Source organism: Cyprinus carpio, chromosome B25, assembly GCF_018340385.1.
Source record: "Cyprinus carpio isolate SPL01 chromosome B25, ASM1834038v1, whole genome shotgun sequence".
Classification (NCBI taxonomy): Eukaryota; Metazoa; Chordata; class Actinopteri; order Cypriniformes; family Cyprinidae; genus Cyprinus; species Cyprinus carpio.
In genome coordinates, this window is record NC_056621.1 from 16,742,409 (window position 1) to 16,767,876 (window position 25,468).

Sequence of the window (25,468 nt, forward strand, 5' to 3'; positions counted from 1 at the left end):
TTTCAAATGTATTTATTTTTAAAGGGAAAAAAATGTTTCTGTGTTTTTTTGGGGGGGTTTTGTTTCGTTAAATCACAATGTTGTGATTGACATTGATTTGTTTTGTTTTTTCAGAGAGTGTTGTTCAGGATGATATGAATAACTACATCAGTCAGTATTACAGTGAGCCAAGTAGCGGTAAGTTCTTTTTTTCTTTTTTTTTTTTTTTGCTTATTTATTTAGATTGATCTATGCTTATACTATTTGCATATTTATTGCCAAATGTATCATTTAGATACATTGCACACATTGCAACCAATTGTTTACATGCACTGGATACATACAGTACATCCAAAATATTAGTTGACTGACTGATACAAGTTCTTCATCGGCTGATGGCAATATTTAGATAGCAAGGTGGATCATGGGTCAAAAAATGTTGGTATATACATTATATCTAATATAGTGAAGTATGCAAGTATATAATAAAAAAAATAGGCAAATGAAATTAAACATTTGTGTAATATTTACATGAAATCAGTGTTATTTTAGTATGATTAAGATACTATTATAATTTTTTGTAATATTTTAAATCAGTTTTTATTTGAATATTATCTGTTTTCATTTTTGTTTGATTAATTTTGTTGTGTTCATCATTTTTAGTTGTTTTTTACAGTGTATACAGTGTATACTGTATATAGCTTTATTATTTTTTATTTCACTTTTAGTTATCAAGTTAAACTAAATTAATATGAGAAATGTTGACTTGGCAACTAGCTGAAATACATATTTTATTTCATTTAATTTTAAGATTATTTTTTGTTTTAAATTTAGTTTAAGTTTTAGTTATCTATAATAACCCTGCTTGAAATACCCTCAAATATTCCATAATATCAATCGACAAGGCAGTTTTGAAGATAACACCCCATTGTTCAATAAAGTACGGTAATCATTTGATCTCAAAATGCCAAAAGGTCTGGCTAATGCATCAGTTGACCATTGGCACTGATGCTTAAATATTTAGGATGGCACTCTCACTAAGTTACACTATCTGTTGTACACACAGACATCGGGGTGCCCGACCCTGGTGCACGTGTCATAACCACAGCAGCCATAGATGTCCACCTTCCTACCAACCCCAACCAGTTGCTGCCTTCCCTCGTCAGTGCTGACGGCCCGGGCAGTGGCCAGGAGCGCACGGGCAGCTCTGTAAGTGAAGCCTCCAGCACGACCATGTCCCGGTCCAGCTGCAGCTTCACAGCCCGGCAGCACAGCGTCAGCAGCCACACGCTGGCTTCCACAACTGACTGCAGCTCCACCGTACGGGAGGCCTCCACCTCCGACTACAGCGGCCAGCGCTGCTGCCCTCCTCCATACTGCAGCCCTTTGACCCTTGGCACACAACCGGGTGTCCGCGACCCCAGCGCGGTGGTCAAAGAGCTGCTCTCTTCCCTGTCTGAGGACTCCTGCCTGGCACAGAAAGGCAGGGTGGACCCAGTCAACCTTAAATTGCCCAGTCCGGCAGGGTCGGTGAAGGCCAGTCCGGAACTGGAGCACAGGGTGAACATATACAACAAGAGAAACCAGGAAAGTCTGCGCGTATTCCAGACCAAGCCACTAATTCACCTGCAGGGGACTGAGCCATCTCTGGAGGAGAAGTACAGGCTTATGGAGCCGGCAGATACTCCACTGAGCCATATACCGGACACATAGAGCATGACGTTTGGGACGGTGACCACCAACACCAGCTGAAGCAGCCTCTCTCTTGGCCTCTCTCTCTCTGTATAGCTTACTCACTGGCTGTGTCAGAAACATGAAAAATAATGCCTTCGCTGACAGTATCCCGAGGTAGGAAGACATCAAGGCATATCCGAGTCTAGTGACTAGCCAAGTAGTTTCAGAGGCAGTGTAAATGGCTCTATGCCAGCACTGCTTCTGGTGAGCCACCTTCCTGCAGAGTTCAGGTCCAGATCTGCTCCAACACACCTTCCTGTAGTTTTCAAGTAATCCAGAACACCTTGGTTGGTTGGTTCAGGTGTGCTTGACAAGGGTTGGAGCTAAATTCTATGTGAAGGTAACTCTCTAAAAGCAGGGTTAGCTACCCCTGCTTCTTATTGCAAGATTAATAGGAATTACCTTGTCACGAATGGTACAAAAATAAACGCTGGCATATACTACGTCTTTTAAAATCTGAACAGTAAGTATCATACACTTGTCAACTTTGTAAACGGTTACAGAAAAAAAATTATACACTAAACCACTGAGGATCACACACTACCAGACTTTCATAGAACTCATGCAGAAACTTGCCTAAAGCTAAACATGCCTGAAGCTAAAAACAAATCCATGCCTGTAAAGAAAAGTGATTTTCTGTGAAATTGTTCCAAATAACCAAAATCTGCAGACTTGTTCTGACTGTTGGTAACTAGCATCCAATCCCCCCTACTGTATACTGGGGATAAAGATTCTAGGCCGGGGTGGCCAATGTCCTGCAGAGTTCAGCTCCAAACCTAATCAAACACACCTGAAGAAGCTAATCAAGGTCTAAGGTTTACTAGAAAGCTACAGGCAGGTGTTTTTATCAAGATCGAAGCAAAACTCTGCAGAGATATAGGTCTCCAGGACTGACGTTGGCCACCCCTGTTCTAGGCAAAAGTCATAAAGTTGTATTCCAGCCTTAAGTTTCTGTCAGACTCTGCAGGAAGGTGGCTGTAAACGAGCTGGATTGGACAACCCATTAACCATCTCAGATAGCCATTGTGATATTTACACCAGTGTTTCCTCAACAATAGACTTTATTGAACTCCTCCTAATCAAACACACTAACTCATCAGCTCCTTAATAGAGACTCCAACAACTGAGATAGATCAGTCAGGTTAAGACATCCAAAATGTGTACTGTTGGTGTGCATCCAACACGTCGACTAGCAGCATAACTAGTTCACTAATCGGTGCATGCCTACCTGAAATGCCTCCATTTGGTCGATACATTGGACTATCAGTCTATGAATCCCAACAAGGTTCAGCGGTTACTAAAAGTGTCAATCGACAGATCTGAAGATATAGGGTTTTTGAAGCCTGTCTAAAGGAATCGACAGATCTGAAGATATAGGGTTTTTGAAGCCTGTCTAAAACCTTAGGGCATGGTTCCTCAAATCCAGCCAAGGAGGGCCTCTGCCCTCCAGAGTTTTAACTCCCAACTCTTTTTTAAGATTTATTTTTAGTGTTTTTGCCTTTTTATTAGGATAGGACAGTATTTAAGACAGGACGCTAAGTGGGAGAGAGGCGGGGGTGGGATCAGGAAAGGTCTGCGTGCTGGGACTCAAACTCTGGACACCTGAAGCGCGACGGCACTATATGTCAGTGCACTGCCCACAAGGCTAGAAAATTACTAGTAGTTGAGTTTGGTCAGGGTTTGAGCTAAACTCTGCAAGGCAGTGGCACTCCAGGCACAGATTTCAGTAACCCTGAAAAACTTTTGAGTGATAGGGCAGCACTTTTTTGTTTCAGACACAGCCAATCTGTCTTTCTCTTTCTGTTTCAAACAGCACTATGATACTCTCTCCCAGGTTTCATGTTCTCAGAAAGGGGCACAGGAAGTGACATGAGGATAATGCTCTTTGCTACCTGCCTCATGCAACGTTCCTCTTTACAGATGCACATTTCCCTTTCTCTCTCCTTCTCTCCAACTCTGCAAGAGCACTTGAACTCTGTCACTCCTGCCAAAATTGCACAACCTTCCAAGGAGTCAGGGAGAGGTACTTTGGGAGCCATCATTGGAAGATCCTTCAGGAATTTCAGTGTGTCTGTTGGGCGAGTGGTGTATGAAACCAGCAAAAACACTCTTTTAGACGGTAGACCAATATCGGAGTGTGGCTGGAAGACTTATCACGTGTTCTCATTCAGGGTTGCGTGGGAGGGAGTTTTTATTTGTCGATTTGTTTATTTGTATGAAATGTAACTGACACACAATGTCCAGTCCTTTTCCCCCAAAGCTGCAGGGTTACATTTGATCCGTGTTCAAAGCTGTGTGATTCAGCCAAATTTCTTACCTTTGCCTTTCTTACATTACTGATGCTGATGTTTGTATTCAAATTCTATGCGAGAAAAAAAAGTGCTAAACTCAAGTATTTTTAAAACACTGAGAGCAAACGATAGGCGAACATTTCAGGTATACAGTATTGGAAGATTTTTATGAGAAATTATGGTTAGAATGTTGTCATAACCCTAAACCTTAACCCCCATCCCAATAGCATGAGCCTTTGAAAAGATCTATCTGCTTTCTGACTGAAGCAAATTAATCCTGTGTTATCGACAAGGGATTTTATAAACTGATAATAGGAGAGATTGTCAAGCAATTAAAAGTTGGCAAATTCAAACTTCCAGAGTCATTTTTTGTGTGTGAGTGTCAGGTTTGTTGTAGTAGTGAGGATGTGTATGCTAAAGTAAAATTATTTGTTCTGTTTTCTAGTATGCAGAATGCAAAAATATGCAGTATAATGGTCATGTAAGAATGAGTAACAAAACCAAAGCACAAGTAGAAGTATGTTTATTGGATGACATAAATCAACATCAAGGGCCATAAAACAAAACAAACAAAAATATAACAAAAAACAAATAACACAAAAAGAAATAAGACAATATGTAATGACCACCATCTACGACTGCTGGATAAATGAGCTCTACTCCACCGAGGTCAGTATACAGCAGGGGTGTCCAATCCTGCTTCTGGAGGGCCAACGTCCTGCATAATTTAGCTCTGACACACCAGCCTGGATGTTTCTAGTGATCCTAAAGATCCTTATTAGCTGGCTCAGGTGTGTTTAATTAGGTTTGGAGCTGAACTCAGCAGGACAGTGGGTATCCAGGAGCAACTTGGACAACCCTGAATTAGCCAAAGACTGCATCAACAATTATGTTAAAAACCCAACTTTGAAAAACAGAAAATCTCCAGCCATGTGTCACTTAATTCTTTTATTAAAAGAAGTGGTTTAATGTTTACATTAGCTATTGTAAGTACATATAGTTGTTCTGGAGAAAAATCACATTCAGAAAGTGAGCATCAGTGGAGCGTTGGCTCGGAGCTTCTTAAGGCAGGTTCCTAGTGGAGTTCTCCAGGTGATTACCAGCTTCCTGAGGAGTATCACTTTTTCAAGGCTTCGGTCAACTCAGGTACAACCTAGAAATGGATACATTAATACATAAACTGGCCCAACTGTTTCAACACCCTGTTTACACCTGGTATTAAGATGGGTTTTTGATCCAATGCCAAGTGGACAAAGCTACATACAGGTGTAAACAGGATCTGAAACTTTTTGAGCGAGTCCACTTTTGACCAAATCCAGAGGTAGTCTAAGGGCCCGTTTACACCTGGTCACTTCATGTGCTTTCTCTGATTAGATCTGATTTGTTAAACCGGTTTCAACTGCACTTGGCAACATAAATGTGTCTCCGCAAAACGGATATAATCCTGATCTTCAATTCTCATGCTTTATGCAAATTAAATTTGAGTTTGCGTCAACGAAAGCAATAGATATGCACTGCATTTTATTCATCCTCAGCTACCGGAGAGAACGTCAGCACTGGAAAGAAATGTTAGGCTTACTACGTTTAATGAGGATGATTGCATGTTGAATGTCTGCGACTTTCATTTGCGGCAGTTTGCACGTCGGTTTGCTGAAGAGATACTCAAACACTCATTCGCAGCGATGCGTGTTGCATTAGCTTTTTATATCTGTCTAATAACATGTTGTTTAGCCTACAACTAGCTCTTGCACGTTTATTATTTTGAGAGGAGTAAAATTTACATATGTGGTTTCATCAACCAGATGCATTTACACTTCTCCAGTTTAAACTGGAATGAGTCCCAGACCACCTCCAGTAGTCTGAGTGATCTGATACACATACGTTTTGAAAGCATTTTGGAGGGCATTTACACCTGGTCTTTCACGATCAATAGCATTCCGATTAAAGAAAATGCATGAAGTGACCAGGTGTAAACAGGCCCAAAAACGCATTCGACCAGATTACTTGTGTAAATGTGTTCAAACATCCACTAAAGACCATCTCCTCTCTGCCTGCTGACTGAATTCTTAAACATGACGGGACGTGTCGTTGAAGCATGTAAGCCAGCTTTGCAGTCTGAAATTGTAGGTTCGCTTTTAAGGCGAAAAATTTAAAAAGCACAATATCCTCTTAGCAGTCCTGATTCTAACCAACCCATAGTATTTGGAGTAGTCTTGGGCCTACCAGAACATAAACGAAATTTGCTGCTCGGTTTCATTTTCTGTTGTCTCGTTTTGCATTCCCACATAAATAGTGCAAGCCTATTTCACAATATTAGATTGAAAGATCAGAAAACCCATATATATACAACTATAGACTCTTGCTTCAAAGAAATCAGGACAGAAGTGGTCAAAAGTGGACAAAACATGAGGTGTAGATGGGAATGTGTGTCTCCATCATCTACTTGTGATCCGATTGACCAAAACCAAGTGTAAACAGGGTCCCTTAAAGCAGAACCCATTTATATCCATCAAACTTTTCTCCACTGTTTAAGCAACCTAGGCCCTCCCGTATTCCAGAGCGCCCTGAAAAACTATATCATCGCCCCAATATGTCCCCGGCTCACTTTTCAATCTAAGGAAGGAGGAGAAAGCCCATACATTTTAATCAGTTATCTGAGGAGTGATCCTGTGTAAGCTGATCACCAGCACTGCCCATCATCAGCAATCACTTTAACACAGTTTACCTGCACACCTGTGTCTAGCACACACCGCCTGAATAAAAGATGAATGACAGGGCAAACACAGGGAAATAAACAATGCTAGCGTTACACGAGGTAAACACCAACACCAGATGGACGTGGTGTGTGTGTGTGTGGCAGCCCTCTGGCACAGTGAGCGTGTGTGCCACCTTGAACTATGGCGCGCAGTCGGGCGTGTAAAGCTCTGGTGAGAGGAGACAGAAAATAAAGGTGAAAAACTACACCCGCACACTTGTGCCGACTATCAATTACTTTTCTGCCCCGAAAGAAGGAGAAGTTGTGTATAAGGCTTCTGGTTGGCGCCACGAGTCGCCACTGATTAATTCAGCAACTCAATAATTCAGAAGTTGCACACTCTCCATTAGGTGGAATAATGCTCCCTGCAAAATTTACAAGGAAAATATGGGATAGCTTTTTTGAGTCGCTCTGGTTTTGTATGTAGATGGGTTTGGCTGAAGAAATTAATACTGGGTCATTTGAAATTTACAATTCACAATTTATTTTTAACACTATTAATAATAAGCTTGAACAGTACTGCTGATTGTCTGAGGCACTGGATTAAAATTTCTCTAATGACCTGACGAGGATCTTCTGTGCAAATGGGATCTGTGTCTTTTTCTGATCTTTCTTGTTATGTTTACTTTAGCCTTAATTGGCGCTTCAAATGGCAAAAGGCTTATTCATGTCCTGAGGAATTGGGCCATTTTTATTTTTTGATCAATTCATTTAAATAAATTCTTAAACTAAATATTACATAGGCTGTTAACAAGATGTTTGATGTAACTAAACCTTATTAACTAAACTTTTCTTTTTTTAATTTTTAATTTTAAAACATCAGATGTTACAATAACTAATAATAGAAAACAAGCATTATTGTAAAGTTATATACACTATCATTCTAAATGATTATAGGCTGATCAAAAAAAAAAATCTAGGTATATTAGTTATTAATTATTTATAACAACGCCTAAATAGAATTATATTACAAGATAACAAAATATTTAATAAAATAAAAAAATTGCATGAAAGATTTACTTCTAAAACGTCAGATGTTACAATAAGAAATAAAAAAATTAAAAAAAATTATATAAACTCTCATTCTAAATTATTATAGGCTGATCATTAATAACTCTACAACAAAATTATTAGAACACTAGGATTTTCACCAGCTAAAAAAAACGGTTTTAATCAGTTATTTCAACCTTTTTCTGTAGTGTGTCAATAATAAATATCAGTTTATATTTCCAAACGTTCATTTTTCCATTAAATACTAGTGTTCTAATAATTTTGGCCACTACTGTGTGTGTGTGTATGTATATATATATACACACACATATTTTTACTTATTTATTACTAGGTCACAACTACAACTAGGAATCTTACCTTAAACAGATCTGCCACTAGACCATAGTCAGCCACCTGAAAAATGGGGGCTTCTGGGTCCTTGTTGATGGCCACAATGGTCTGTAAAACAATTAAATAAATTATTTAGCATGGTGGGCTGTATTGAATAGAAAGCCTCTATGAGTTGAGCGCTGATGGACTACAGTCTCCATAATTCCCAAAAGTCCATTCCCAGAACAATTGCAGTAGTAACAAAAGATGCTAACACATTATTCTTGTAAACATCTCATCAGCATGAGGATGATGCTCCTAAAGGCAACATATGGAGGAAGATGGTTGTGATGGGCTCTGACAGATAAAGCAGTGCTTCCAGAAACTATTCCAGAGATGTGGAATGGGAAATGCAGATGAATTATGGATGCAGGTAAAAGGCTCCTCCAGATCGCCTTTAAATCACTCCAATACAGCGTCACACTTAAGAGTGAGTTAACTTGGCATATTCTGGAAACTCTTGGAGACACTGCTGGTCATGGGTGGGGTTTCCTCTGATTGCAGATATTATCACACAAAAAAAGATATCTTCTTAGTGTACTACAGTGTGAGGGTGCATTACTAACTGTACCTTGCTATCCTTCATCCCGGCAAGATGTTGGATGGCTCCAGAGATGCCAACCGCAATGTACAGCTCCTGTAGAGTAATCAAAAAAGTATTGAAATGATTTTAAAAGGGAAATATCATACAAATCAGCAATTTATTGCTCTTTTGAAATAATGTCACATTTATGACCGCCCATATATGCATTTCCTGCCTATTCAGTACTCAGCATGTGAAAACTACTGACAGTTCAAAGTAATTAGCCAATCATAACAGACGTAATTTACATAAATCTTAAAGATACAGAGTAAACATAGCCCATTTAACCCTAAGCATCAGCGAGAGGATCAAAAAGGCAAAAAAAAAGGAGATTAACCATGTTTTTTTTTCCATTAAAATCAAGTAATATTTTATCTATCTATATATACACATTCTGGCCAATAATCGTGTATTATATTCATTTAAATCAAATGATACTACTTTCTAAACATTTAAATTTAACATTAATAACATATAAACCGTAAAGCAAATCAAATTATTTCTCTCATTTACCTAACAAGCATATTAAAACAAATTATTCTCTCTTCACGTGTAAAAGTAGCCAGTTATGAATTACTTGTGACAGGAAGCTCATTTAATATGCTTTCAGAATCATGTTATGCACAAGCCTGATTGGCTGACGCCCCTGGCAACAATATGGTGGGCCATGTTTCAATTAGCAGCACTTAAAATGAACTGCAACAAGCCTGGTGCTTAAAATTAAATCATGAGCTAGACTCCTGCTTGAATATTATACAGAAATATGACTGAAAACCCTCAACATGCGACAATTTAGCAACATCACAGGTTGCTACTTATACAATGACAAAGGACGTTTAAAGCTGTAAATCTGAGCTAAACCGCGCAGGATCTCGGCGTTGGCACGGAAGCACTCTGCTGACCTCCCGTCCCGAGCACAGGCCACAGCATCCTCACAATTACTCAAAAGAGGAGCACTTGGGGGATGTGGCAGGGAGCTCCCCCTCGCCTCCACCCTTGTCCCGAGAGAGTGGTACATCAGTGGCTCTCAGCTTAATGCACTGCTCCATGAATATTTCAGTGCAGTTTAATGTGGCTGCGGCTCTCTCCCGGGAGCCACCGCTTCAATTTGCAAACACGCGGCCGGCCGGAGCACTTAAAGCCAGTGGGAGAGGAAGGAGGGCAGGGCTGGTGTTTCAGATGGGCTGAAGTGATGGAGACCCGCAAATATCTCCAGATCTACAGGATGGAGGAGGTTGTACTGGGTGGTGGATAAAAGTTTGCTGAAGATTTCTTGTAGTTATCAGATAACTGTTGCCAAGCGTCTAAAAGCCAATATGATCTTTGACATCCTCCACCTCCCCATTTACTTCATAAATTATTATTTTTATTTTGTTAATATATTGTTTACTATAAAAACCCTGGTAGGGTCTAGCTAGTTTGGGACCAGATGTTGTTCTGTAGTAATTAATAAACTTATTTATATATATATATCTATATATATATATTATATATATATATATATATATATATATATATATATATATATATATAAAATATATATATATAAAATTAAAATGAGTTATATATAATTATACTACAGTCAAAGCTACTCCACGTCATACTTACACAGTTGTATTTGCAACATCATGGTGCGCATCTTTAAATGCGCATTTTACACAAAAAAAAAAACTCCAAATCATGTACATCCAGTCATCAAAACCTCACCCTGAGGGCTAAAAGATTATGATTAACCACAAAAGGCACATTCAATCGACCCAAAACAACACTCATCCATCTTGACTCGAGTTCATTTCACTGGCAGAACTAATTCGGGACTTGTTCGGGGTGAATACTAAATGCACAACGGTCGCGTTGCGCTTGACAAGCTTGTCAAAACATTTAGAAAATTGGGTTTGGGGCTGATTTGGCCGGTTTGAGCTCGGGACGGACCTGTGTGGTGCACGGCTCCACTAATGGCTCTGGTAAATCATTCAGAAGCCGGAATGTGCCATTAACTACATCACAACGCCTCAAAGCGCCGCTAATGTGTGGATAATGACAGCAGGAAGGTCCCACTCACAGCGGATAATGGAAAATTAACCTTTTTAAAGGGCAGCACGGATCCATCTTTCTGGACTCAAACAGAAACAACAATTAGATGTTGTTGTATTCAAAGATGGTTTATCAAGTCTAAAAACCTGGTGGTTTTATAACTTTGAGAGATATTGTTTTTTTATCTCTTTAGAGGCAATTAGTGCATGGACTGCAGGACACACTGAGATATCAGACAGCGGTACTTACAGGAGCCACAATCTTCCCAGTCTGTCCAACCTGCATGTCGTTGGGAACATAACCAGCGTCAACTGCGGCTCTGGAGGCACCGACTGCAAGAACATTTTGGGGATTTCATTTTAAATTTATATAGCTTGATTAAAAACTAACACTAAAGATTGAACCTAGAGTAAAAATCAGCAAAACAGACATCATACCGGCTGCGTTCAGTTTGTCGGCGAGGTCGTAGAGCAGTTGGAAGTTCTCGCCGTTCTTCAAGCCCCTCCCTGTTATGACACAAAGACGGCAGATGGGCATAAAATATGAAATTACTGACAAGGTTATGACTCCAGGAGGATCAATACCGTCTCGTTTACTATTGATTTCCTGAGCAAAAAAAAAAAAAAAAAAAAGGCTGGAAATTTCTAGGGAATACCCAACATCATCATGACCTACGGTTCAAACAAACAATGAACGGAAACACAAAGATGATGTAGTCTCTGTGGAAAGCAGTTTCAGTTTATTGTAATTAACTGATGTTATTTTTCTTTGATTAAGCAACAAAATATGAGAGTTTGTGCTTCATTGTTTATAAATCAATAATGTTGTTTATAATAAAATACAATAAAGTACATCGAAATATCAAATTACATGATTTCTATATTTTAAATTATTTTATTTATTTAGTCATACCAGCTTGAAAAGCTACATATGTGGCAAAAAGACATTAATTCAATATACAATGAGCGATTCTTAATAATAACAGTTATTATAACAGTTAATGTATTAGTAGTAGGGGTGGCAAAATTAATCGTGCAATATATATATGCTGCTCAGGAAAGTAAAATATGGAGGTACCTTACTAAAAAGTAGATATTAGTGACTCTTCTGCTTGAAAAATGGTGTAGTGAGCTGATATCACGTTAGGTTATTATAGCATGTCTTTAAATGTTGCTGAAACACTGTACTTCAGCTTTTGGGAGTTAACTATGCATTCTATAACATGCATTAGTTAATATAAGGACACGTTATTGTAATATCCAATGGATGATTGTGGTTCTAGTGCGAGGTTCTTACCTCCAGACACCACGACTTTAGCACTGGTGAGCTCTGGACGGTCACTCTTGGTTAGAGTTTGTTCCAGCCACTCAGAGATTCCAACAGGGGCAGACGGAGAGACTGCAAAAGCAACAACATCTCGTGAGGAGACGTCCAAATAAACAGGCCGAGTAGTTCAGAAATGCCCTTTACGATCACTTTAAAGACAACGTTTAAACAAACTAGACCATCAAAACCTCGCAGCGGAGAGGAAGATTATATACAGCGCTAAATACTATAAACCTTTGTGTGTGGTATCAAAGTCAGCGTGACCTTAAAGCAAAACATGAACAAACAACAGTGTTTAACTTTATCCAACGACTCCGTACCGTCCTCTGAAGAAGCGCTGCCCCCCTCCACAGCCGCGGGTTCAAAGGAAGTGCCTCTAACGGTGAAGACCTTGACGCTTTCATTGCACTTGACAGTGCTGAGCGCATTTCCTGTGAACGAAAAACGGGAAAAAAGGTGTTGGAAATGACAAGAAATATTGTTAATAACAGCAAAATATATAGTATAAGACAACATAAAACTAAACAGAATATTAAAATATTAAAAATAAAACAAGATATTCAAGATCAACTTTTAATATTTACTGGTAGACTCTTGATTTTTTTTTTTTTTGTTAAAAGGTGCTTAGATTCTCACTTTATAATAGCTTGTATTAAGGTCATTAATACACATAACTACATTGCACAATGAAAAACATATCATCATAAAATGTCCATTCAAATACTTTTAAGATTATTTAAGAAACTGTGTTATAAATCATATGCACAGAACCTGGTTGAAAACCTTGGACATTAATGATCACCACAAGTGGCAAACCACCACTTTTCATTAGATGTTTCACATGAAAAACGTTTCTATCAGATTTAAAATAACATTTAAATTTAAAAAAAGTCTCATAAATAATTTTCTTTTTTTTTACACAAGTGCTTTGTGCTTGCCAAAGATAAAGTGGATGGAGTAATTAGGAAGTATTTATGGCAGTAGATTTTATGGATGAGAAATGGTGAACAGAAAAATAATACATGCAAAGTGGGACAGAAAGGCTCCAGGGTTCCCCTTAGATTTAAAAATGAAAATATACGATTCGTTTCAAGTCAGCGTGAGTCATTGCGTGTCTCTGTGCACAAAGGCCAGACTCCTAAATCACAAACTGTGTGCTGAACAGCGAGAAGGATATGGAACAAATTAGGAAGGTCATTTGAAAGCAAACAGGTTTACAGCAAGCGCTGCATTGAGAAGTGCTACTTGCGCATGTTTACCGGCGTAGATGGTCCTCACAAAGGTGTCTGGAGATTTGATCTCAATGATATCTGAAATGGGAGCCACATCCAACTTGGCAGCCACTCTTGGAAGGAGATTCTGCAAATGAAGACACACATACACACACCCTTATTAAAGACAAACGGATGTATCTGAAGCTCTTGGATAAGTTCGAGCCATTGAAACATGTCCATTCTTATCTGTAGATGTGGTCAGATTTGATTTGTTTGGAAATCGCATTATTTCAGCAGGCATTGATCAAAAGGCAGTTTCACCGCATGTCTGAAAACTTTGGCCATCCTGCATCGCAGACGGAATAAATATCGTTGAGTCTGAAAAAGAGCTCTAAGTTATGTCTGGAGGTGAAAAATATTGCATAGTGGTAATTCAAGTGTTTTATATAGTGACATAATGAAACCAAATCCACCACTTAAGAATCCATCAAATAAAATACGTTTAGCCAGTGAGGAAATTGAGACTAATACATCTCTTTGGTCTGGGGTTAGGCTACATAAGATACTGTTTAATGTATTACAATTCAATTTAAATACCATTAGATCTGCTGCCTGACAGTTTGGCTGTGGAATGACAAATAACCGTGCATATAATAGAGCCGCACTTACTGAGGACGGACTTCTCCCACTATTCCAAAAGTCAGAAGCCTGATAGGGGCTCGGAAGTATGAGAGTTTCTAATCCATTTCCCATTTGTGCTTTTCACTTTGGGGAAATAATCAAATAACTTCTGAACGAGAGCAACTACAAAATCCTGCATTAAGCAAAGCAGAGCGACACTAATCATTGACGCAAACACGTGGAGGAAAAAAAAAAGGATCAAGGGAAAATGTATGTAAATTTGGCACGACCACAAAAAAAAAGATTCTCAGCTAAAAAAAAGAAAAAGAAAAAATAGAGCAAAGCAAAAGAAGCACCGTTTTGCATTTTGATATTAATGTTAGAAAGCCAAAAAAAAAAAAAAAAGGGCAAATATATATGTTAGTTAGATTTTAGTTTTTAGTTTTTTTAGTTTAGATTTTTAATCTATTTATTTTTCTGGTTAAAAATTCACCACCAAATAATAATAACAAAAAAAAATACCAACACGGCAAATAAGTGTCAAAAACTGATCAAGGCAAAAAGTGAGATAGTTTTACAATTTATACAAAGTTCATCATTAAATAAAAAAAAATAATAATAATAATAAGTAAATAAACATTTTAATCAAATAAATGCAAAGGCAGAATTTTTTTTTCAATGACAAATGTTTGTCATCAAATAAAATGCTCAAGGCAAAAATGTCATGTCAAATTCATACAATCTGATAAAAGTTCACCATCAAAAAAAAAACAAATCAAGGCAAAAGTAAGTCAGTTTAGTTTGATCTGATAAAAGTATGTCATTAAATTTTAAAAAAATTGAGTCAATTTAGTTTCAATGGGATAAAAGTTTGTCATCAAATTGAAAAAACAAACAAAAAACAAAAACAAATGCCAAATGTGTCAAAGAAAAAAAAAAAACATTAAGGCAAAGTATGTCCATTTTTTCAATTTGTCCAAAGAAAAACCCATCAAGGTAAAAATGTTTTTTTTTTCCAATCTGATAAAACTGACAAAAAATTTGACATTTTTACAACTTTACAAAGTTCTTAATCAAAACAAAAGTTTGTCAAATGAAGAAAAAAAACAGATTAATTATGCTAAATCTGATAAAAGCTTAGTATCATATAAAAAACATCAAGACAAAAATGTCAATTTTTTAAAAAGTAATAAAAAATTGTCATAAAAAAAAATCTAAATATAAGACATAATACTTGATAAATGTTTAACATTACATTAAAAGGAAAATCAAGCCAAAAATAATAATAGAGTTTTCTCAATCTGATAAAAGTTTGTCAATAAAATAAAAAAAGTGACCATGTTTACCACATTGCCGTTAAAAGGAATAATCAAGCCAAAAATAATAATAGGAGAGTTTTCTCAATCTGAAAAAATTTCCCAATAAAAAAAAAAAAGCAAAAAAAACAGGATGGCTCAATGATAAAGCAGTTGAGATAATACAAGAGTTACATAAAAATACAGCAGATTAGATAATACAAAGGCCCTTATGATGCTGACTGCACAGTCCCACTAACTTAAAAAGTTATTTAAAGTTTTTAAATAACATATGATAAAAGATCAAATATATACCAATAAAAAAGAATTAAAAAGTTATTTAAAGTTTTTAAATAACATATGATAAAAGATCAAATCTAGTTCAATAATAATAAAGACAACAATGTCACCCTTTCAGCCCAACTTCTTGGATTTACCTTTCCGAAAGCAGACGCTCCCGCACAGATGTGTGTGAAACTGAACTGTTTCTGGGTTGCCAAGATGAGAGGCGTCAGCTCCTCTGTGAAAGAAAGTTTTTCATTTAAATCACTCAATACCTCCGTCCCTCACCCGTCAGACGCTTCATGCCATGTTAGTAAATCTTCCGTTAAGAACACAAACTCATGAACAAAACCAAGTAAAGTTGGGTTTACCTGGGAGCAAACCTTTGTAGGCTTCATGCTGGGCTACCAGAACTTTCTTCACCCCTTGAACTTTAGACAACTGCTCTGCGACCTGTCAAAAAAACCCATAATCAGACCCTCGTAATCACGTCTACACATAAATCAATGTGCATCACCAGATGATACCTTAGCACAGTTAGTTCCAGCGACCAGACAGGACACGTCACTGCCGAGCTTGGTAGCAGCAGTGATGGCGTTCAGGGTGATGGGGGTCAGCGTCTCATTATTGTGCTCCGCAACTACCAGAGTACTCTGAAACCTCTGAATCAGAGCAGACTGGGAAGAACACACAGGTTTGGTTAACTACTGAATCTGATACAGTAAGATATAAATATCTGGCAGGCCCTTCCACCCAAATAACTGATATGAGGTTACGATTTAACGCAGTGCAGCCAGACACTGTCCTGCAGCCCACAGAGGTCATTAGAAATCTGAGACATAACACAGATATGATACTACTTAGGGTCTGACCTAATAAATTAACATATCAAATGCAATGTAGGTCACATTTTAAATGCATTGTAGGTCAAACACTAGCTAAAGGACAGTGAAGAGGTTTCATAATGCACTGTTTACATATTGCATAACCTTGACTGATAGTTAGCCAGCTCTGTTTATTAACTAATCATCATATACCAGTGCCTAAAAGTGTCGTGAACAATGTCATGTTCATTAAATATTGCTCAAATGGTCAATATTTCTATTTAGAACTATAAAAAGCTATGAGAATATATGATACTTGACGTTTAGACGGCTAGCTAGCATACTATATACCCGTTAAAATAGGTTAGCAAAATAACTAAACATTTAACATTGCGTTTTAATGATCACATTTCAAAAACAACACAATAAAACGAGATTATCTGGAAAGGAACAGCAGTTTAGTAACATATTGAACAACTTCTGGAGAACTGAATGAGCGGGTTAGCCAGCACGCTAAGCTAATTCGAGTATATTTCTGTCTAGAAAGGTTAGAGAGAACGAGGAACGGCTTTAAATGAAAGTGCGCGGTGGTTAATGCTTCGTTTCGACGGATTTGTCTTACCAACTGCCTGAGATGCGTCTTGTTTATCGCTTTGAGCATGATTGCAGCAGCACACTGTCACTGCTTGCTTTAGTAACAGGGGATGGAGGTCGAGTCGAGTTCTCGCGAGATCATAAAATACACGCCCCCTCTTGTGACGGCTCAAATGTGGTTTTCTCTGTGGTAATGTTCCTCAGGATATGTCAAAAAAATATTTGTTTAAGAAAACGAATAAGCAATAAAATGTACGCAGAAATTTGGAATAACTGTCTAATAGCATAGTGGGCGGAGACTGGGTGGATATTTAATTAGGGGGGGTGGTTTAATCGCTTTGAAAATCTGCGGAGCTTCTAGTTCAAAAAGAACTGGCTCTACACGGAGACCCATGGTTACATTTTTATGACTTTATTTATGATTTTATATTATAGGCAGTGGCTAATCCTCGGAAACAGTTGCACCAACCGCTTATTTTCTGTATTAAGCAATAGCCTAATGCATTTGGGTATGAATATGAGCTTTCTTCAGTGCTTTTAGGGGCAAGATTTTTATTAACGTGCATGCTTTTTGTTTGTTTTATTTACTATTTTTAGCCTATGTAGGAATGTATTGATTTGGTAGACTGTTTAGATGTTGCTTTGCATTCACGTGCAAAATATTAAAAGGAAAAAAAAGCTGAAGACAAAAGGGAAAGATGATAATTGTTTATTTATAACTTTTTGCATGTTATTATTAAAATAAACATTTAATGTTCAAGATAGGCTGTTCGATAAAAACCATCAAATAAAATAAAAATACAGGCTAAAATCATAAATGTGTTATTAGTCTACACGCTTTTTCTGGGAAAAAAAAAAAGCTTGCTATTTCTGACCATTTTTAGGCCTAACGACTAAATGTTTCAACTACGATTGAAGCAAATTAAAACGCTAATATTGTGTTCTGTGGGCCTATGTAATCTCAAAGACGTCTTTACAGTCTGAATTAAATGTATTTCTCTGCGGGTTAGAGGTCAAAGTCAAAGGTGAGGTTCGACACGACTTTCAACATGATTGTCCGATTCATTTTTAGGGTGCAATAAACGAAATTATTCATTATAGTCGCTTTCTATTTTCAACAGAAGCAGAAGGCGAAGAATATAGTTTCATTTAGGTCAATTATGGTAATTTCGATTATTTCGCATAAAGAAGCAACAGATTGATCGTATTTGAAACACGTTTTATTCTCAGTCAAATGAAACTGTCAAAAATCCTTACTCCAAGGCTTTTTTCTAATATGCACTGCTGTAATTTAGCAATGTTGTTTATCACATATTTAGTAAATTAATTTCTACCTGAATTATTATGTTTTTTAAGACTCCAAAGCCTTGGAATGGCAAAAATGTAGGCTAACTAAACTGTATTACATATTTGACATATCAAACAATATGTGATGTTATTTTGATGTCCATAGGGGGCTCACTGGAACACATGGACTTAAATTCATAGGGATTTATCTATAGAAGCAACAAAGACGAAACATAGCCTATGTGCTCCTTTGAAAGTGCTAATTTTAGAGAATAGGCCTATTAATATATATATATATATATATATATATATATATATATATATATATATATATATATATATATATATATATATATATATACAGTAGTCAACATGAAGTTGATCAAAAAAGTTAATCAAATTTGTCCTAAGACAAGAACGCAATTTTGGTTTTATAAGTTTTAGGACAACTTTGATGAAAGGTTTGGATCCACTTTAAATGTTGACTAGTGTGTGTGTGGCCTATATATATATATATATAGCCTATATATATATATATATATATATATATATATATATATAATATTTCACTTAGCCTATGTGCAAAGTGTATGTATGTATGTATTAGTTATTGATTATGTTATAAGCCAGGCTACTTTAATCAAATGCAGTTTAAACCCGCAGAATATTTCACTTAGCCTATGTGTAAAATAAAGCAATAAGCCCCAGGAAGCCGTGGTTTTATTCCGCTTCGCGTTGTGCCTATAACAACGCCCCTTAGCTGTTATAAATTCAATGTAAACCACGGCTTCACGGGGCTTATTGTTATTATAAAACGGTTATTCAATATACGTAGTAAGGTTTCACAAAATGAAACAGAGCAAATAAAGTGTAAAGATATTAATAGTAAAAAAAAAAACATTATTCTTCCGCCAAACAATGCAGTTCCTCAGAATCGGTTGTGGTTGTAACAAAGTGTAAACAAAGTGCAACACACGAGCGTAAACAAAGGTGTATATGTGTGTGTGTGTGTGTGTGTGTGTGTGTGTGTGTAGAGCACTTTACAATTTCGACCGTGGCTCAATCAGCTGTAACCTTAATATGTTCGTTCATAACGTTCAATGCAGTAAATGCACACCTTGTCCTCAAAACTGAACTTAAAACATTCCCTGTTAAATGCATTTCAGCTGCTTTTCGTGTTTGCGGGTTCACTGTAGCCACAGTTATGTTTGGACAAGCAGAAGTGTGAGTTTAATCTTCAGTTCCTCGGTGTCCAACATTCAAAGCATCTCCCGCGGTCGGATCTCCGCGCCGGGCTGCTGAGTTTCGCGGGAGCGAGCGGGTGTCCAGGTTTGCATGTGACGTCAGGGCCCGGTGACGTCAGAGCCAGTGTCTGTGTGTTGCTCTTCCCACAGGCTCTTCGGCCAGAAGTTATTAGTCAGCTCGGGACGAGGCCGTTTCCCATTCCATTTCCTCATCTCTAGCCTTCTGCCTTAACCCTCCTGTATGGTGGATATTCTACCCCATCCTTCTTTCTTGGGTGATATGGGGGATCATTCAAAAAGTAAGTGCTGGATGTTTACTTTACAGGTTTCTCCTCATTGCACAAGAAGTTTGAATATCGTTCATGCAGAATTAGTTTTTAGCTGCTTTACACCGTTTTGCAAACAATAATGACATTTAACATTGTCAAAAGTTAGTATTGCATTAATAACATTTCATATTTTTCTCCTAAATTAAAAAGAAAAGAAAAGAAAAGCACGACATGTTTGGTGGAGCCAAAAACACGAGCTATTAAAATAAAACCAAACTGAAGGAATCGACATTTTGTGGTCTAGCGACATTCAAAACAAGGATGCATGCGTGAAACATGAGCTCGTATGTAGCCTCTGATGATATATTTACCCGACGCCGCTGTTTTGCGGGATTGGGGTGCAGTCGGCGGACACTAACCCCTGCTTTTCATATCCAGAGAAGTCTGGAATCGCCATGTGTGTAGGCTGTGGAAGTCAGATCCATGATCAGTACATCCTGCGAGTGTCCCCGGACCTGGAGTGGCACGCAGCCTGTCTGAAGTGCGCAGAATGCAGTCAGTACCTGGACGAGACGTGCACTTGCTTCGTCCGAGACGGCAAGACTTATTGCAAGAGAGATTACGTACGGTACGAGCCACTCTATATTTGTGATTGCACAGCTCTGGAATTCCGTCGAGGCCGCTTTTTTCACAGAATCTTGACACAAACAGATCTAGAGATATGGGAAAACTCTGCAATAAACGAATAATAAGCCTTTCTACGAAGGTAAAAATATAGATTACAATTATATTAACTAGCTATTACATTAGGCCTATACTATGGTATATAATATAATTGTAAAAAAATTGCTAAGATATCTAAAGGAAATTGTTTTTTTGTTGTCGTTGTTTTTTTCAGCAAAATTACAATTGCATGTAAATATTTCATGGAGTAGCCTATTTGGTTAATATATAACAGTCGTGTTTGATTTGGGCTTGCCAAGCTTGTTTTCTAGTATCGGTGTTTGTTCAGCTTTGTTTTCAAGTGTGCATTGTAAAGAAATGTAATTCCGTTGTTTACAGTTTCTGTAAAGCCTCTTGATGATGCATTATAATGTCTTCATTGTGTCTACACATCATAGGCAATCAGCTGCATGCTCTGATAAATATATGCATCCTCAGATACACTAATACACTAACGTATAATTTTGTAAAGGCTATAATGTATTAAAACAATTGTCAAACAGTCAGTGCTAGAATGCACACACTTTAAACCCTTTTGCGCCTAGAAATAGTAGGATAAATGTGCTTACAAATAATCATGAAAGAATAAATGCATGTTATTGCATTTATAATGCATTGTATAGATGCTTTAAGAAAAGAGTTAGGCCTGTCGTTGTGTTTACGGTCCGTGTTTCTCTGCCTTGTAAAATCAAGCTGAGTTGGGCTGAACGATTTTGGAAACGGACACTAAAATAAGCAAATGTTTCTTCTGGAAACTGCAGGTTATTTCGGATCAAATGCGCCAAATGTAACATCGGTTTCTGCAGCAGTGACCTGGTGATGAGGGCCCGGGATAACGTCTATCACATGGAGTGTTTCAGATGCTCGGTGTGCAGCAGGCATCTGCTCCCGGGAGATGAGTTCTCTCTGCGGGACGAGGAGCTGCTCTGCCGCGCGGACCACGGGCTGCTGATGGAGCGCGCTTCCGCCGGGAGCCCCATCAGTCCCGGAAACATTCACCCCAACAGGCCCCTGCACATCCCAGGTAGCAGTAATAATACTATTATTAATGATAAAATTAATAATAATAATAATAATTACAGTGCACAAGATACAAATTCATCAACTCGGAATTTATTAAATAATTCATAAACTGTAGAAAGCTAACAACAGTAACAGTTTAGGTAACATGTAAAATATTATAATACATAAAATATAACAACAATAGTAACGTCGTTGTTGTTATAGGCTAGTGTGAGACTTCTGTCTTTAATTCTGTGTGTTACAGTTATTCAGCTTGTGAAACTGTTACAGACTGAACAGAGTAGATTGTGTTCTGTGCCTGCAGGCCAGTTTGATGCTATTGTTTTCGTGTTAAATCCCTGATGGCAGACTTGTAACAGGCTGAGATTGTTTGAGGATATTCTTGATTGAATTACCATGACCTGAAATTAATCTGAAACCGGTTATTGGCATAATGATTTGAAATTATGGCCGCAGCGTTTTTCTTAGTTCATTAGCTAAAAAGAAATCGCTGTAATATTGCGAGGTTTTAAATCAAGAGGAAATTTCAGTGTTGGCTGTTAGAAATCACAGCTTTTATATATTTATCTATTTTTTTTTTTATTATTATTATTATTATTATTATTATATTATTTTTTTGTAAATAGGCCTGTTGGTTATTTAGGCGTCATATTTAACTATAAATTTCGAGCTAAAACTGCCTTTAGATCATTTGCTTTTATATCTGGCTCGCTGACTTAAACAGCATTAAACCGTACAAATAGTATTCTGTTCGATTATGTGTCAATACTTAACCCTCTTATTACTTTGCAAGATGGTGCACTCATTGCATGTTATATTTTATATCCTATTTCGATCTTTGAACATTTTGCACAAACAGCAAAGTTGAGAGCATATTGAAGGCCCTATGGTGTTTTGACTGACACGCACTTGGCTACAGACCGATGTGTGTATGCACAATTTAACCTTCAAGTAAGCGTGCTCTTCTGCAGCGTGTCTGAATAATGAAATGACCTCTTAAGCCGAAAAGTGATTTATACGCCTTTTATTCGCAGAACCTGTGCCAGTTCGACAGCCACCTCACCGGAACCACGTTCATAAGCAGTCTGAGAAGACCACGCGCGTGCGGACAGTATTAAACGAAAAGCAGCTTCACACTCTCCGGACGTGTTATAACGCGAACCCGCGACCGGACGCGCTAATGAAAGAGCAGCTCGTGGAAATGACCGGCCTGAGCCCACGCGTCATACGAGTGTGGTTTCAAAACAAACGCTGCAAAGACAAGAAGAGGTCCATTCTTATGAAACAACTACAGCAACAGCAACACAGCGACAAAACGGTAGGAGTATACATTTTGCAACTCTAATGACTAATAAAATATCAAGGAGGTTTAATTTAAAGATGTTTCGTTGTCGACTCTGTAGGCTATTCTTCAGATTGAGTTTCTTCAGTGTTACTTTGCAGCACCTTATCAACCCAAAATAAGATTAATCCTTATCATTGTGCTGACTTTGGAGATAAAAAAAAAAGATCTTGATGTAACATAATAGGTTTTCCGGCTTCTTCTATGGTATCAGGCAAGTTCCCTATCTGTTCGTTTATTTTTTATATTGGCATATGTTAACGATGCTACCTGCCTACCTACACTCTTAAAAATAAAGTTTGCAATAGGAGAACCATTTTGGGTTCCTCGAAGAACCTTTCAGTGAACACTTCTTAAAATAGGCCTATCCAATTTTTTTCTTAGTGTGAAGAACATTTTAATAATCTAAATAACCTTTTTCCACCAGCTATATATAAACTTTCAAGGTTCCATAAATGTTAAAGGTTCTAAATGGATCTATCTATCTATCTATCTATCTATCTATCTATCTATCTATCTATCTATCTATCTATCTATCTATCTATCTCTTTACTAAAGCGCTATAGTTGCTCATAATATACATTTTACAAATCTGACTAAATTATTTCATAGCCTATTTCTGTGATTTTTTTAAAAGATTCTGAACATCTTTGAAATTCCGCTCAAAGTGTTAAGCTTCTCTGAAAATTGAAATGTGATTTCTAGGCTATGTGTCGCTAAGGTCTCTCCTCTACCTTTCTGCAGAATCTCCAGGGTCTCACGGGAACGCCTCTGGTGGCAGGCAGCCCGATTAGACATGACACCACAGTCCAGGGAAATCCTGTAGAGGTTCAAACCTATCAGCCTCCGTGGAAAGCCTTAAGCGAATTTGCCTTACAGAGTGACCTGGACCAGCCTGCTTTCCAACAGCTGGTGAGGACTGCCATCCCCGGACAGTTATTACAAGGCCTATGCCGACTCATTTTCTTTAAATCAAAATGATCAATCATACAATTTAAACACTTTTCACATTTTAAACATTTGTTATATCGGCTTTGTACGTTGTCCAGTTTTTTTCAAATTGATATTTTGCTTAAAATGTAGCCTATATATAGGACTAAATATAGCCTATTCGTTAATAATGTTTTTAAGTGTTTCGGTAACTACTAAAGTTATAGCCTATTAGCAACAAGTTTGTCTGAGCACCAACTGCGCATTTTCCGGTACCATCAATATAGGCCTATATCGCGCCATATCGGCAAAATCAAGTGTAATTATTTATTATAAAATTTAGCTGCATGTCGCAAGCGGAAGAGAGAGAGAGAGAGAGAGAGAGAGAGAGAGAGAGAGATAGTAGGCTAGTTAAAACGATAAATGACATTTTTGCTGTAAGGGCGCGAAAATCGGCTACTTCGCTAACGGATGGCGCGAAATATCTAATGAATTTTTTTTTTGACAAATTGAGCCCACACTTGGAATTCGCTCACTGGTTGTTATCTGTAGCCTATATACTGTCATTATTTAACAGCATGCCAAAGTTGTGTAAGCTTTTGTAAATGTCAATTGCAAATCTTATGTAAAACTCTGACATTTAATCAAATATGGGTCAAAGCTGTAGGTATATTAGCCTCAGCACGCCGACAGCGATCGAACAGCCCACTGATTCCTTACTCTCCCCCTTTTCTATAGGTGTCATTTTCCGAGTCGGGTTCGCTGGGGAACTCGTCTGGTAGTGATGTGACCTCTCTGTCATCGCAGTTACCCGACACCCCCAACAGCATGGTGCCCAGTCCCGTGGAGACGTGAGAGCCCACCGGAGGACTCCTGCCCCAGCATGCCCTCACCCCTTCTGCATGAAAACCCATCACCTCACCGCCTCAAACGGAAAAAGGGATTAACCGAGATGGATTTAAACAGTTTACCAAACGGAGAAGCCCGTCCAAGCGACTTTGGGGTTTCCAGACGTGTTACAACACTGTTTTTAAAGCATTTGGACCGTATATCGAGGACGTCCAGCGGAATATGAACACGTTATTTTGGTTTTGATTATGGACCACTGTCAACCTTACGAAACAACAGTCTTAACAGTGTTTATTCAAGACCATCATTGTGTAGCTTTATCAGCAAGTGGTATTTTAATTATAAGACAAAACTCAACGTTTTGTCTTAATGCGCATGATCTCTCCGAAGATGTATAAAAACTGAGCTGTAAAATATTTTATCGTAACGAATGGAGGAAAGATTGTGTAAACTTCTCGATTTAAAAAAAAGTAAGTTATTGTTATTTATTGTCAGGACAACCGTCCATACCAAAAACTGAGAAATTACCTAAATAAACGACTTTAAATGCTGTTTATGTCTGAGGAAGCCTGCATGCAAAGACAACCATATCATGTTACCTTTACATATCTTTTTATATTATAACAAGAGACACTTCAGTTACAAAGGTATACTGGTTACTGGACTGGAAATAACTGTCCAAAGATCTAGTAAAAGGAAAAAGAGCAATGTGAACAGAATTAAATAGTGAATGACATTTCAGTGTCGTGATTTCTGAATTTATTCTGAAAAGAATTTGGAAATTGCATTCTGCTTTTTCATCCAGTTATGCAGACGTTCTACCTACAAAAACAATATCAAATTAAAAATATACATTTTCTTTATTACAGAAATAGAAACACAAAAAAAT

At 37.7% G+C, this 25,468-nt stretch overlaps 3 protein-coding genes across 7 annotated transcripts in view; 2 read left to right on the forward strand and 1 right to left on the reverse strand.

The window, feature by feature from the left end:
- Nucleotides 1-2,948, forward strand: part of LOC109062492 (transmembrane protein 266-like) — a 69,417-nt gene extending 66,469 nt beyond the window's left edge. For both annotated transcript variants that reach the window (XM_042753737.1, XM_042753738.1), the window contains 2 exons: nt 115-177; nt 1,046-2,948. In XM_042753737.1, coding sequence (XP_042609671.1) covers nt 115-177; nt 1,046-1,692 — 710 coding nt within the window. In that variant the 3' untranslated portion in view covers nt 1,693-2,948. The remainder of the gene's footprint in view (nt 1-114; nt 178-1,045) is intronic.
- A 1,989-nt stretch (nt 2,949-4,937) lies between these two features.
- Nucleotides 4,938-17,097, reverse strand: etfa (electron transfer flavoprotein subunit alpha). The gene is made up of 12 exons (XM_042753656.1): nt 16,941-17,097; nt 16,022-16,171; nt 15,866-15,947; nt 15,650-15,732; nt 13,342-13,441; nt 12,403-12,513; nt 12,053-12,154; nt 11,194-11,262; nt 11,006-11,088; nt 8,711-8,776; nt 8,128-8,208; nt 4,938-5,157 (listed from the first exon to the last, which is right to left on the reverse strand). The coding sequence occupies exons 1-12, from the start codon at nt 16,977-16,979 to the stop codon at nt 5,122-5,124; spliced, it is 1,002 nt and encodes a 333-aa protein (XP_042609590.1). The 5' UTR covers nt 16,980-17,097; the 3' UTR covers nt 4,938-5,121.
- A 2,268-nt stretch (nt 17,098-19,365) lies between these two features.
- Nucleotides 19,366-25,131, forward strand: isl2a (ISL LIM homeobox 2a). 4 transcript variants are annotated; one of them, XM_042753271.1, is made up of 6 exons: nt 19,366-19,746; nt 20,151-20,340; nt 21,197-21,462; nt 22,493-22,776; nt 23,545-23,712; nt 24,469-25,131. In XM_042753271.1, the coding sequence occupies exons 2-6, from the start codon at nt 20,168-20,170 to the stop codon at nt 24,583-24,585; spliced, it is 1,008 nt and encodes a 335-aa protein (XP_042609205.1). In that variant the 5' UTR covers nt 19,366-19,746; nt 20,151-20,167; the 3' UTR covers nt 24,586-25,131. The 4 variants fall into 4 exon arrangements, with proteins under 4 accessions (XP_042609205.1, XP_042609204.1, XP_018977526.1 ...); XM_042753270.1 differs by having other exon boundaries at nt 19,368-19,742; nt 21,242-21,462; XM_019121981.2 differs by having other exon boundaries at nt 19,370-19,742.
- Nucleotides 25,132-25,468: the final 337 nt, after the last annotated feature.